The sequence below is a fragment of the Schistocerca serialis genome, chromosome 3 (assembly GCF_023864345.2).
Source record: "Schistocerca serialis cubense isolate TAMUIC-IGC-003099 chromosome 3, iqSchSeri2.2, whole genome shotgun sequence".
Taxonomy (NCBI): domain Eukaryota; kingdom Metazoa; phylum Arthropoda; class Insecta; order Orthoptera; family Acrididae; genus Schistocerca; species Schistocerca serialis.
This window is the reverse complement of record NC_064640.1, coordinates 456,924,522-456,938,491: the sequence shown is the minus strand read 5'-3', so window position 1 is coordinate 456,938,491 and position 13,970 is coordinate 456,924,522. Positions and strand designations below refer to the sequence as shown.

Genomic DNA, 13,970 nt, shown 5'->3' with positions numbered 1-13,970 from the left:
ACAAACATTTATGCAGAAATCAATAAAAATCTTTAATGCCATACATGAGCATTCCAGTTATCTACTAATCCAGTCATTAAAAAAGAAAGTTAAAGAATTCCTATTAAAAGTGACTGTTTATGTAATAGATGAATTTCTGATTGAAACAAAGAAAATGGTCTGAGTGAAATTTGTGCATTCTTGTACTTGTAGATAAATGCCCAAATACTGTAAATTTGGTGTATAAATGTCTATAGCCATATTGCATTTGACACCTGTAATGCTGGAAATGACATCTGCGGTTTTCAAACCAATAAAAATTCATTCATTTGTGATAGATAGGAAACTACAGAAGATGCACACTGTAGTATAAACTTTACAGAAAGTACAAAATTTTAATATGTACTTGCTGATGTAACATAGACTTCATAAGTTACAGTTTCAAAGGCAAGGAGCATACCAAAATAAACTTATCATTATATAAAATACAAATTAATATATTAGCATCCATTTTCTTTGTTTATAAATATAGTACAATAATAGATCACAACATTTAAAGAATATATTCATTTTTATATTTGTCTGTACCCAGAATTCATTTGGCACATGTATGAGAAATATATATTTTTTTTATATATGTATATATGTTTACTACCAGTATAATCATTGATACTGATGATTACACCCACATCGTCAGGTAAAAGTGAGCAATTCGAAATGTATTTCTTTCCTTGATTCACCAGTACCAGAGAACAAATTCTTCAAAAATTTAGAAATACGTATTTGGTATCAGTGCTTATTTTAGGACGGTTACAGACATTACACAGAAAACACCAAACATCAACAGGTTTAGAGCTCATACACATATATTTTTTGTCTTTTTAATTTGTTTTTAAACATTTAACATGTAAGATTGACTTTTCTTTTTTACTTGAAATTGCCTTCTGGCAGGTGATAGAAATTGATTTAAACACCGAATATCAACAGCTTTGGATCTTACACAGTTTTAAAACATGGAGCTCACTGAACAGACAGTTTCATCTCTGAAACTGATTTCTGACAGGTAAAGGAAAAGGGTTTTCTGATAGACTTCTACCTGTTGCTCAACGTACTTTATTTTAAGTGATGAGCCTGACAGATTCTGCGCTGAAAGTGATGCCTGTCTGACCCTGGTGACGGCTCTGTTGTGGAGCTCCAGTCTTGATGCGGGTACATAGGATCTAAGGAAGGCTTTACAAGTCGAGGGAGAGGAAGATGATAAGCAGCTACCATTCCACCATCATCTAGCTGGTTAGATGATTCTGTGCGGCTTGAAGTACCAGGTTCTGTGTCAGATTCAGAACCAAAACTGTCATACTCCTCACTTGGTCGAGGTTTCTTCACACGACAGTACTCACTCCTCATAGACTATGATAGAAAGGAGGAAGCTTATTAAAATTATTAGTCAGACACAATTAAATGAAAATATTTTAATTTAATTCCAGGACTTAAATATGATACTGAAAGTCATGGTGGAATAAAGACAATGGAAGGAGCAAAGGTACTCACCTGACAGCTGAGGCTTAAGTGATTGACAGGAATATAAACAAGACAGAAACTGTTGTTAAGCATTTGGACAATGCTCTTCCTTTGAACTAACAGACTGAAATACACATACGTGTGTGCTGCCCCCCCCCCCCCCCCCCCCATCAGACTCATCAGTCTGCAGTGCCAGTATCATATATCTGTGTGTGTGTGTGTGTGTATAATGACTAGCTCTCGGATAATATGTGTGTGTGTGTGTGTGTGTGTGTGTGTGTGTGTGTGAAGGGGGGGGGGGGGGCAGTATGCATGCACACACATGTGAATAAACAAGAGTGAAATCATGTGTTTTAGTCTGTCAGCTCCAAGGAAGTACATTGTCCAAACTCTAAGGAAGTACATTGTCTAAAAGCCTTGGAATGATTTCAGTCTTTTTTATTCACTTTTACTCCTTCCATTGTTCACAGTACATAAGCATGAGCACAATTCTGGAATGCGAAAATAGTCTTAGATGAATTCTATTGTGTTATGTCTGGTATGAAATTTTAAAAATGAAATATAGATCAGTAACAAACAGCAAAACAGTTATTTAGGTTTTATTTGTAAGCTCAGATATGATTATTGGTGTAATTTCACTGGAGTGGGCAGTAACAACTGATCGTTACAGCTTATCACTTTTAGTGTTAGGCTGTGAGGCTATCTTCATCTACAATTTGCTGTTACTTATACCTCCCACAATCTTTCACAAAGCTTACATACTTCTTACATTTATTGCTAGATTTCTTCATGCATACGTTATTTGTGGTACAGCTTAAAATACTGGTTGTTTTTAATGTTATCTGTTCATTTACAAGTGTAGCTATACCTTCCACTTCAACTATTGCAAACTGTTTTTGTAATTATTTGTATTATTACCCCAGTAGATATTAAACTTATACTCTGCAACTTCCTTTCCCAAGATGGCTCTCTCTCTCTCTCTCTGCAGACTAAAAGACACATTTATTGTCCTCATTTTTGTTGTGATTTTATAATTGCTCCTATGTTCTCAATCTAACGTACCAAATGGGTGATCATCAGTTCCCTTTTCAATATTCATTTATTTCTCAACTCTACTAGTTCCTTCATTGATAACCTCACTGCTGAGCTCTCATGAACCCCCAGCACACACACTGTACTTGTTTCTGTCTCTCTCTCTCTCTCTCTCTCTGAATGATATCACTTTGACTATTCTCTTTATGAATTTGATTACTTGATCAATCCATAACATAGGTTTGTCTTGTTCTGTCTCTTTATTTTGTTTCTTCTTAATTGGAGCATTCATGATAGATGTTTGAGCTAGAAATCTACCGAAAACCACATCAGACAGGCTAGTGTACAGACAAATGGTAATTGTTCTTGGATGTGGGATTGGTCAAGATCTGACTCACTTCCCTTTTGTACAAGCTGGCACTTAAAGTGTTGTAATATACAGGGTGTAAAAAAGAAATGATGAGGTGAAAGAAGAGGTTTGTAACTTTCTAAACAGCATGGCGGGAGCTGGTATGATATGGGCATACAAAAACTGCCACAGCATCTACAAAAATGCATTGACAGAAATGGTGATTATGTCGCAAAATAGCTAAATGTTCAAGCTGTAAACACATATAAACCATTGTAGAAATAAACAGGTCTATGTACTTATAAAAAAATAGGAGATTTTAATTTTGGGATTATCCTCCTATATCAGTTTGAATTACTGGACATAATTAAAGCCCATTGTTGATGCTATTTCATGATGTACAATGAGTTGACTAGCCAAAAGTTAATCTGACTACCAAGGCACTGGAAACCGTAGCAAGTGGGTGAGTCATGACAATTGCCCCAAATAATATACCTCAAATACAAGAAGTATAATAAAGTTCAAATATCAAGTAGCATCAAGATCTTCCCCATGAATTGGAGTGGTCACTATTCTGAACAGGAATCTGATTTAAGGAAAACAAGAAGCAGTGCATTTGACCCATAATGTCTCTTTCATGTCTTCATTTTGGTTGTGAACAGAGAGTAGCCTCTTCATAAATATTTTAATGTAATGCCACAAAAATACCATTTGGATCCTGGTTTGCTAAGTGGAATCATCAGACATGCTGATACAGGTCAGATGCTAATAATTATTTCAAGACTTTGGCAATGATCCCAAGATACATTATATGTTCATCAGCGGTTGGGACATGGTCAGTCACTCCTCAACTGGACCTACAGCCAACATTAACTACACGACAAATTTCAATGATGTCTGCATTAACTGTTTGCAGAATTTCAACTGCTACAGGATTTACAGTTTCGTAACATATTGTGCATCAGAGGCTTAGAACAGAATGTCTATATGGCACATATCATGTTGTGAGTTTTGCACTCACAGAAGTACATAAAGTATTCCAGTTACTTCACAGACAGCAACATCAGGATCTAACCATGAATAAATAGGAAAATGTGCCCTTCTTATTTGACATCCATTTCAGTTCGCAATGTTATTCTTGTCACACATTTGTTTTTATGGAAAATGTTATCTGGCATAACCACATAAATATTGTAAAAAGAGAGCTATTTTAGTGGTGGGGCTCTAATTTGCAGATACTTCAAGTTGTGTGAGTATACATAGTTACACATCATTATTTTGAACAATGCTGTTAATGCCCAGTTAACAGGGAAAAGGCACTGAAACAAACTGTTCAACTTTGTGGGGTGCTATTCTGTCAGACTTCTTATTCATGGAGGATATTCTACAGCACATGAATTTCTGGTGGGAAGATATTCCCTATATGGTTTTCCAATCTAGGATCCAATAGGAAAAGTTAATACATCAGTATAATTCTTCTTGCCAACATTTATGAAGTACCAGCATCATCTGAAAGTCTGGCCAACAAAGATGAAGTACTGAAAGTTACAGTGGACCTGAGACAGTGTGATACATTTCTCTGCTGTACATCCTATTCAATGTTAAAACTGGTGCAGAAAGGAAGAGATCTATTACACTTTGGCAATTTGCCAAATAGGAGTCCAGGAGACCAGTGGAAAATTATGGAGAGGACTATGATGCTCATTCATCATTGTTTATGCCTGGATAACTCAGTGTCCATTGTGAAGAGGTCATCCCATCAGTGATGCAGGTCAAATGCAGGTACAAGGGGAGGTCATGAGAATCCACCCTTCCTCCCCCCCCCCCCCCAAAAAAAAACTACATCTTACTAAAAGTGTTTATATTTTTATATATATTAATTACAAAATTTTTAATCTAACTTTCAGAGGTTACAGTACTGCAAGAACTAAGACTCTCAGAAATGGTGACAAATTTTAAAAAAATTACAAAATTTCTTTAACTCAAGGTATTTCTCAGTTGCTTTCCTGTGAGCTGGACCATGTAGGCCTGCAAGAACTAAGACTCTCAGAAATGGTGAGAAATTAAAAAAAAGATTAGAAAGTTTGTTTAACACAAAGTACACTCCTGGAAATTGAAATAAGAACACCGTGAATTCATTGTCCCAGGAAGGGGAAACTTTATTGTCACATTCCTGGGGTCAGATACATCATATGATCACACTGACAGAACCACAGGCACATAGACACAGGCAACAAAGCATGCACAATGTCGGCACTAGTACAGTGTATATCCACCTTTCGCAGCCATGCAGGCTGCTATTCTCCCATGGAGACGATCGTAGAGATGCTGGATGTAGTCCTGTGGAACGGCTTGCCATGCCATTTCCACCTGGCGCCTCAGTTGGACCAGCGTTTGTGCTGGACGTGCAGACCGCGTGAGACGACGCTTCATCCAGTCCCAAACATGCTCAATGGGGGACAGATCCGGAGATCTTGCTGGCCAGGGTAGTTGACTTACACCTTCTAGAGCACGTTGGGTGGCACGGGATACATGTGGACGTGCATTGTCCTGTTGGAACAGCAAGTTCCCTTGCCGGTCTAGGAATGGTAGAACGATGGGTTCGATGACGGTTTGGATGTACCGTGCACTATTCAGTGTCCCCTCAACAATCACCAGTGGTGTACGGCCAGTGTAGGAGATCGCTCCCCACACCATGATGCCGGGTGTTGGCCCTGTGTGCCTCGGTCGTATGCAGTCCTGATTATGGTGCTCACCTGCACGGCGCCAAACACGCATACGACCATCATTGGCACCAAGGCAGAAGCGACTCTCAACGCTGAAGATGACACGTCTCCATTCGTCCCTCCATTCACGCCTGTCGCGACACCACTGGAGGCGGGCTGCACGATGTTGGGGCGTGAGCGGAAGACGGCCTAACGGTGTGCGGGACCGTGGCCCAGCTTCATGGAGACGGTTGCGAATGGTCCTCGCCGATACCCCAGGAGCAACAGTGTCCCTAATTTGCTGGGAAGTGGCAGTGCGGTCCCCTACGGCACTGCGTAGGATCCTACGGTCTTGGCGTGCATCCGTGCGTCGCTGCGGTCCGGTCCCAGGTCGACGGGCATGTGCACCTTCCGCCGACCACTGGCGACAACATCGATGTACTGTGGAGACCTCACGCCCCACGTGTTGAGCAGTTCGGCGGTACGTCCACCCGGCCTCCCGCATGCTCACTATACGCCCTCGCTCAAAGTCCGTCAACTGCACATACGGTTCACGTCCACGCTGTCGCGGCATGCTACCAGTGTTAAAGACTGCGATGGAGCTCCGTATGTCACGGCAAACTGGCTGACACTGACGGTGGCGGTGCACAAATGCTGCGCAGCTAGCGCCATTCGACGGCCAACACCGCGGTTCCTGGTGTGTCCGCTGTGCCGTGCGTGTGATCATTGCTTGTACAGCCCTCTCGCAGTGTCCGGAGCAAGTATGGTGGGTCTGACACACTGGTGTCGATGTGTTCTTTTTTCCATTTCCAGGAGTGTATTTCTCAGTTGCTTTCCTGTAAGCTGGACCATGTAGACTGGTTTGTGGGCTGACTGGCTATAGAGAAAATCCTAGACAGGGAAAAGTAGCCATTCAAAGGCTGACCTTACCTGTTGCCTGTTCCAACAGGACAATGCACGTCCGCATGTATCCCGTGCCACCCAACGTGCTCTAGAAGGTGTAAGTCAACTACCCTGGCCACCAAGATCTCCGGATCTGTCCCCCATTGAGCATGTTTGGGACTGGATGAAGCGTCGTCTCACGCGGTCTGCACGTCCAGCACGAACGCTGGTCCAACTGAGGCGCCAGGTGGAAATGGCATGGCAAGCCGTTCCACAGGACTACATCCAGCATCTCTATGATCGTCTCCATGGGAGAATAGCAGCCTGCATTGCTGCGAAAGGTGGATATACACTGTACTAGTGCCGACATTGTGCATGCTCTGTTGCCTGTGTCTATGTGCCTGTGGTTCTGTCAGTGTGATCATGTGATGTATCTGACCCCAGGAATGTGTTAATAAAGTTTCCCCTTCCTGGGACAATGAATTCACTGTGTTCTTATTTCAATTTCCAGGAGTGTATGTTCTCCAGTTGTACCATGATTGTTGGAGCAGATTTTAAGCACCCTGCACTGTTTAGGTAAATGGCAATCTCATAAGTAGAGGATGAGATAATCTTTCTGAAAATATGTTCTGAAATGTTTTATTTGAAATTATCTAGCAAAAATTGTTAAAAGTGGTTCAGTAACGCATCCACAAAGGAAATAAATTAAATTTGTTAATGACAGATAAATCATATATTTCTGAGAATGTGTGCATAGAGATTAGGATCAATGATAATGAGGGAGTCTAAGTGACAGTGATTACCAATCCAAAAATGGCTACAAAAACAAGCAAAGAATTTTAAATTGTTGGTAAACTGAACAAGTAGCCGAGAAACTATTATTCAAGTTCATGTGAATATTTTATGAATCTCTAAAGTAAGATTCATCTACAGGAGTACCAAGTAAGGCAGAAATTCCTCACAGTATGCAAACAACAATAATAAATTTCATAAACAACTGTACAATAAGGAAAAACAAAGTTTGAAGCAGCAGGTAGATTTATAAAAACATATTTGGCTATAATGTAAAAAAAAAAAAAAAAATTGCAATGGCTGCATAAGAAAATCCTAGTCAGTACTTCTTGCAATGGTCATTATCATCATCATTATTTATTGCACTGGTTGCCCTTTAAGGCCTACAGCAGAAAAACTAAAGAAATAACCACACTACAAAAGGAGAAAAAACTGTATTCTTTAAAAATTATAAAAAAAACATGCAATAAAATGCACAATAAAATAGTCAGTCAATCACAACAGAAGAAAGGACAAATTCAGATGGTAGTCAATTGTTGCCAACCTCTAGCTTCATCTTCCACCACTCTCTAAACCACTTCTTTAAGGACTGTTAATACTTTGTTTGTGTCCTCCCTTGGGAATTTTTTAGTAGGTTGAGGATGGAAGACTCAGTATGGGAGGGATCTATCAGACTGAAGAATGCTGCCAAACCACTGTAGTCTGTTGTACCCTAACATCCAGCCAGTGTGTGGTTTTCCAAACTGCTGGTGTTGAGAAATTTTTGTTATGTGTTAATGCTGCAGATAAGTTAATGGCCTGGCATTTGATTGTAACAGTGAGACCAAAGACTGCAGAAAAGTGAAATGATGAATTCTGCTGTAACATATTAGTTTTGAAAGGAATAGCAATACTACCACCATGCAACTACAAAAGTCAACACTAGTGGTGATGAAAACAAATACAAGTGCTAAAGCTCAACAATGTTTCAAAAAAAGATAGAGCCCTACCAAGTTCCCCACAAAACAAAATGTGTAGGTGAAGTAACTTTATTCTTGACCAGGATTTATGGCATACCTATGGAGCAATGAACTGTTCCCAAAAATTGAAAGATGGCACAAATCGCACTCATTTATGTAGAAGTGATGGACAGAATTACCACCCTCTACCACCCACCTCCATTTAAAGTACAATTTAGAACATATTCTGAATTCAGACATAGTGACCTGTTGTTGTGGTCTTCAGTCTAAAGACTGGTTTGATGTAGCTCCCCATGTTACTCTATCATGTGCAAGCCTCTTCATCTTTGACTAACTACTGCAACCTACATTCTTCTGGATCTGCTTTGCTTACGGTTATCATCTTTTGGTCTCCCTCTATGATCTTACCATCCACACTTCCCTCCATTACTAAACTGGTGATCCCTTGATGTCTCAGAATGTGTCCTGTAAACCAATCCCTTCTTGTAGTCAGGTTGTACCACAAATTTCTTTGCTTCTCAGTTCTGTTCAGTACCTCCTCATCAGTTATGTAATCTGCTCACCTATTCTTCAGCATTCTTCTGTAGCATCACATTTCCAAAGATTCTACTCTCTTCTTTCTAAACTGTTTATCATCCACATTTCACTTCCATACATTACTACACTCCACACAAATACTTTCAGGAAAGACTTCCTGATACTTAAATCTATACTCAATGTTAACAAATTTCTCTCCTACATAAATGCTTTTCTTCCAATTTCTAGTCTACATTTTATATCCTCCCTACTTCAGCCATCATCAGATATTTTGCTGCCTAAATAGCAAAACTCATCTACTTTTTAAGTGCCTTGTTTCCTAATCTGATTTTCTGAGCAGCACCTGATTTAATTCAGCTACATTCCATTATCTTTGTTTTGTTTTTCTTGACATTCATCTTCTATCCTTCTTTTGAGAAACTGTCCATTCCATTCAACTGCTCTTCCAGGTCCTCTGCCATCTCTGACAGAATTAAACTGCCATTGGCAAACCTCAAAATTTTTATTTCTTCTCCCTGAACTTTAATAATTCCAACCCCAAATTTTTTTGGTTTACTTTACTGCTTGTTCATTGTACATATCAAATAGTGTTGGGGATAGGCTACAACTATATCTCACTTGTTTCCAACCATTGCCTCTCTTTCATGGCCCTCAACTGCTATAACTGCTGTCTGGTTACTGTACAAGTTGTAAATAGCCTTTTGGTCCCTGTAATTTACCCCTGCTGCCCTCAGAATTTCTAACAGAGTATTCCAGTCAACATTTTCAAAAGCCTTCTCTAAGTTTACAAATGATAAAAATGCAGGTTTTCCCTTTCTGAACCTGTTTTCTAAGATAAGTCGTAGCGTCAGATTGCCTGTCATGTTCTTACATTTCTCCGAAGTCCTGACTGATCTTCCCCGAGGCTGGCGTCTACCAGTTTCCCATTTCTCAGTAAAGATTTTATATTAGTATTTTACAACCATGACTGATTAAACTGATAGTTTGGTAATTTTCATGCCTGTTAGCAACTGCTTTCTTTGGAATTGGAATTACTACATTCTTGAAGTCTGAGGGGTCATGGCTGGCTCTCCCAAGGCTAGCAGTAGCTCTGATGGAATATCAACTACTCCCAGGGGCTTGTTTCAACTTAGATATTTCAGAGCTTTGTCAATTGCAGTATCATACTCCCATCTCATCTTCATATACATCCACTTTCCTTTCTATAATTTTACTTTCAAGTTCATCTCCTTGTATAGACCTTCTATACACTACTTCCACCTTTCAGCTTTCCCTTCATTGCTTAGGACTGGTTTACCATCTGAGCTCTTGATATTCATACAGCTGTTCCCTTCCCCCAAAAGGCCTCTTTAATTTCCCTATAGGTAGTATCTATCTTTCCCCTACTGGAATATGCTTCTAAATCCTCATGTTTGTCCTCCAGCCATTCCTGCTTAGCAATTTTGCACCTTGTGTCAATCACATTTTTTAAACATTTGTATTCCCTTTGGTCTGCTTCATTTGCTGCAGTTTTAAATTTTCTTCTTTCATCAGTCAAATTCAATATCTCTTGTGTTATCCAAGGATTTCTATTAGGCCTTGTCTTTTTACCAACTTGATCCTCTGTTTACCAACTTGATCCTCTGCTGCCTTCACTGTTTCATCTCTTAAAATTACCCATTTGTCTTCTACTGTGTGCCTTTCTCCTTTTCTAGTTAACCTCTGCCTAACACTGCCTCAGAAACTCTCAACAACCTCTGGTTCTTTCAACTTATTCAGGTCGCAATTCCTTAATTTCAAACCCTTTTCCACTTTTCTTCAGTTTTGATCTACAGTTCATAGCCAATAAATTGTGGTCAGAGTGCACATCTACCCCAGGAAATGTCTTAAAACTTAAAATCTGTGTAACCATTATATAATTAGTCTGAAACTTTCCAGTGTCTCCAGGTCTCTTTCATATATACAACCACCTTTTATGATTCTCAAAACCCAAGTGTTAGCAATGAATGAATTATGCTCTGAGCAAAATTGTATCAGGCGACTCCATCTTTCATTCCTTTCCCCCAGTCCATATTCACCTACTATTTTTCCTTCTCTTCCTTTTCCTGCTATTGAATTCCAGTCCCCCATCACAATTAAAGCTTCCTCTCCCTTAACTATATGAATAATTTCTTGTATCTCATCTTACATTTCTTCAATCTCTTCATCATCTGCAGAGATAGTTGGCACATAAACTTGTGGTAGGAGAGGGCTTCATGTCTATCTTGGCTATGATAATGCAGTCACTATGCTGTTCATTGTTGCTTACCCACATTCCTATTTTCTTATTCATTATTAAACCCACTCCTGCATTATCTCTATTTGACTTTGCACTTAAAACCCTGTATTCACCCGATCAGAAGTCCTCTTCCTCCTGCCACCAAACTTCACTAATTCCTACTATATCTAACTTCAATATATCCATTTTCCTTTTTAAATTTTCTAACCTGCCCAATTGTCTTTGGTGTGACATCATGTGAGCTGCACTGCTGTTGGAATTGCTTGTTAATATTTTATAAAATTTTAGTCTTCATTTACTTATTTTGACATTAATTTGTATTAATATTTGCTGTAAAAGTAATTTATTAGTGGATTTTCATTAATCTCAGTCATTCTTCCTGTGTTATTGACTCAAGGGGTCTATTATTCGTGAGTGTGCTTGCGTCGTTAGTCTAAGCCTCGCCTCAGAAGTGTGTTTACATTTTGTGGTGTGCACTGCAGCTGTAGTGGTTATAAAGCTAAAGTACTGACAAACTTATTTGTGCTCTGTAATACAGTTATTAAATTTAATAGCTTTCAGCGGTGTTGGGTGCCATTTGTCACGAAATAATGACTTAATAAACTTTTTTAATCATTCACTCACTGTGTTTTTTAGAGTTTTCTGTGCATTGAAGTTGCTTAGTAAATTTTGTGCTTTAGTTTTCAACTGATGTTTCTTATTGTTTCTAGTGAAATATTTCAGTAAAATTTTCGTTCATTGTTTTAACTTCACTTAGTGTTCCATTGGCCATTTGAATTTTTTGGTTTTAGGTAATAATTCTGTGACATTTTGTTGGTATTGGTATTAGCTGTGGTGTAGTAGTATTAATACTAGTAGTTGCTTTCTTAGTAGGCAGAGAATTTTGAGACCATTATTGTTAGTTCTTAAATAGTTCTACTGGTGTAACTGAACTTTGGTAACATAGACATATAGTTTCTGTCAGCACCTGTAAAATTTTACCATGAGTGAGAAGTGTGGGTTCTGTCATAGGTTTGTGAGTAGTGGGTTATGGTTCAGGATTTGTTCAAAGTATTTTCACTGGGGGCAATGCAGTGGGGAAGCCAGTGGGGATTCTAGCGAGATCCTCTCCTGGGAATGCATAATCTGTAGTGGAAATAAGTTGTTAGAGAAGCAGGAGAATAAGATCTGTGGCCTTCAGGTGCAGTTACAATGTGCAAAGGAGGAACTAGACAGGTTGAGGAGGGTGAAGGGTGGTGGGGAATGGGAACTGGCAGTTAGCAAGAAGGCAGCTGGGAAGAGGACGTATTCAGACAATTTTACTTTGTGTACATGCAATAGATATGGCCAACTGTCAGAATTTAGTGGAGAGGAGCCTCATGTAGCTGTAGATGTAGGGAACATGCAGCAGTCCTCAGCAATTAGGAAGCCTAGGTTAGTTGCAAACTGTATCACTGCTGCTAGTTAGTGCTCATGGTGGAGGTGTGGGCCAGCAGTTGCAGGAAGTGTTGGGGAGTGAGTATCAGGTCACCAGCATTGTGAAGCCTAGTGCAGGGTTGGCTCAGGTGACTAACAGCATGGGGGAGTTATGTAAGAATTTTATGAAGGAGGATCAGGTAGTGATAGTGGGTGGAGCAGGGAACAGTGTTGATAAGGACAGGGAATATGATGTAGGTGGTGACCTGGTTAAGATAGCTACCCAAACTGGTGGCACTAATGTGCATTTCATGCAACTGCTTCAGCATCATGATCAGGCACATCTTAACGCAGCTGTTAGGCACGTTAACATGGGGCTGGGGAAGGTGCTGATGGCAGAGGGCATGGGTGACATCTCAGTCGTGCCAGTTGGATCAATCAGTAGATCGGGTTTCACTAGGCATGGCCTGCACATCAATAGGTATGGGAAGGGGAGGCTAGTTAAGCTTATAGGTGACAGTGTAGTGGGTCGTGGTGGTGATGTCAATCAAGGAAAAATTCGTGTAGTAGTTGGTGCTAGAGCTGCACCTTTTTTAGACTGAAGTCAGCTGATAGGTGTACCTGCTTTAAGGAAGTCCCTGTAACTACGAGCTCACCTTCCGAGGATGTAATGCTTCCAAGTAGAGAAGGAATTAGCATATTTCATCAAAATATAAGAGGTATTAGAGGTAAAGTTAGTGAACTGCTTATAGGTGTTGACTCTGAAATTATTGGTATATCAGAGCACTACTTAAATAATTTGACAATTCAGAGGCTTCCTTTACCAGGCTACAGATTAGCTGGCTGTTTCTCAAGGAGTTCCTTGTGGGGTGGGGTAGTGGCTATGTACATAAAAAACAGTATTCATTTGAGTCCATAGACATATCATGACAGTGCACTGAGCTGATATTTGAATGTTGTGCAGCAGTAGTCGAATGTAGTGAAACTAAACTTCTAATTGTTGTTGTTCATAGGTCCCCTTCTCCAATTTCAGAGAATTTCTGCTCAAGCTAGAGAGGGATTCACTTTGTAGGAAGTATCAGAAACTAGTTATACGTGGTAACTTCAATAAAAATTTTCTATATGATGGTGCAAGAAAAAGGATGTTAGTAGATCTCCTAAATTCATATGAGCTTATGCAGACTGTGTTTTTTCCAACTAGGGTACAGGGGAACAGTAGCACAGCCACAGACAATATTTTTATTCATTCTTCATTTCTAGATGGGCATCCTGTTAGTAAAAGCGTGAATGGCCTTTCAGACCATGATGCACAAATTTTAACACTAAAAGGCTTTTGTACTCAAACCAATGTCATATTTAATTACAAACTATGTAGGAAAGTTTATCCAACAGCAATAGAGAGTTTTTTAAACCTTGTCAAGGAACAAGAGTGGCAGGATGTTTATAGTGCTGATAACATAGATGGTAAATACAATGCTTTCCTTAACACATTTCTCATGCTCTTTGAGAGTTCCTTTCCATTAGAACATTCTAAATGGGGCAGTAATGGGCAGTCTGTGTGGCTG

At 39.6% G+C, this 13,970-nt stretch overlaps 1 protein-coding gene across 1 annotated transcript in view; it reads right to left on the bottom strand.

Moving 5' to 3' along the window:
- Positions 1–565: 565 nt before the first annotated feature.
- LOC126470920 (Down syndrome cell adhesion molecule-like protein Dscam2) overlaps positions 566–13,970 on the bottom strand; it is a 504,863-nt gene continuing 491,458 nt past the window's right edge. Inside the window, exon 24 of the mRNA XM_050098951.1 lies at positions 566–1,386. Coding sequence (XP_049954908.1) covers positions 1,093–1,386 — 294 coding nt within the window. The 3' untranslated portion in view covers positions 566–1,092. The remainder of the gene's footprint in view (positions 1,387–13,970) is intronic.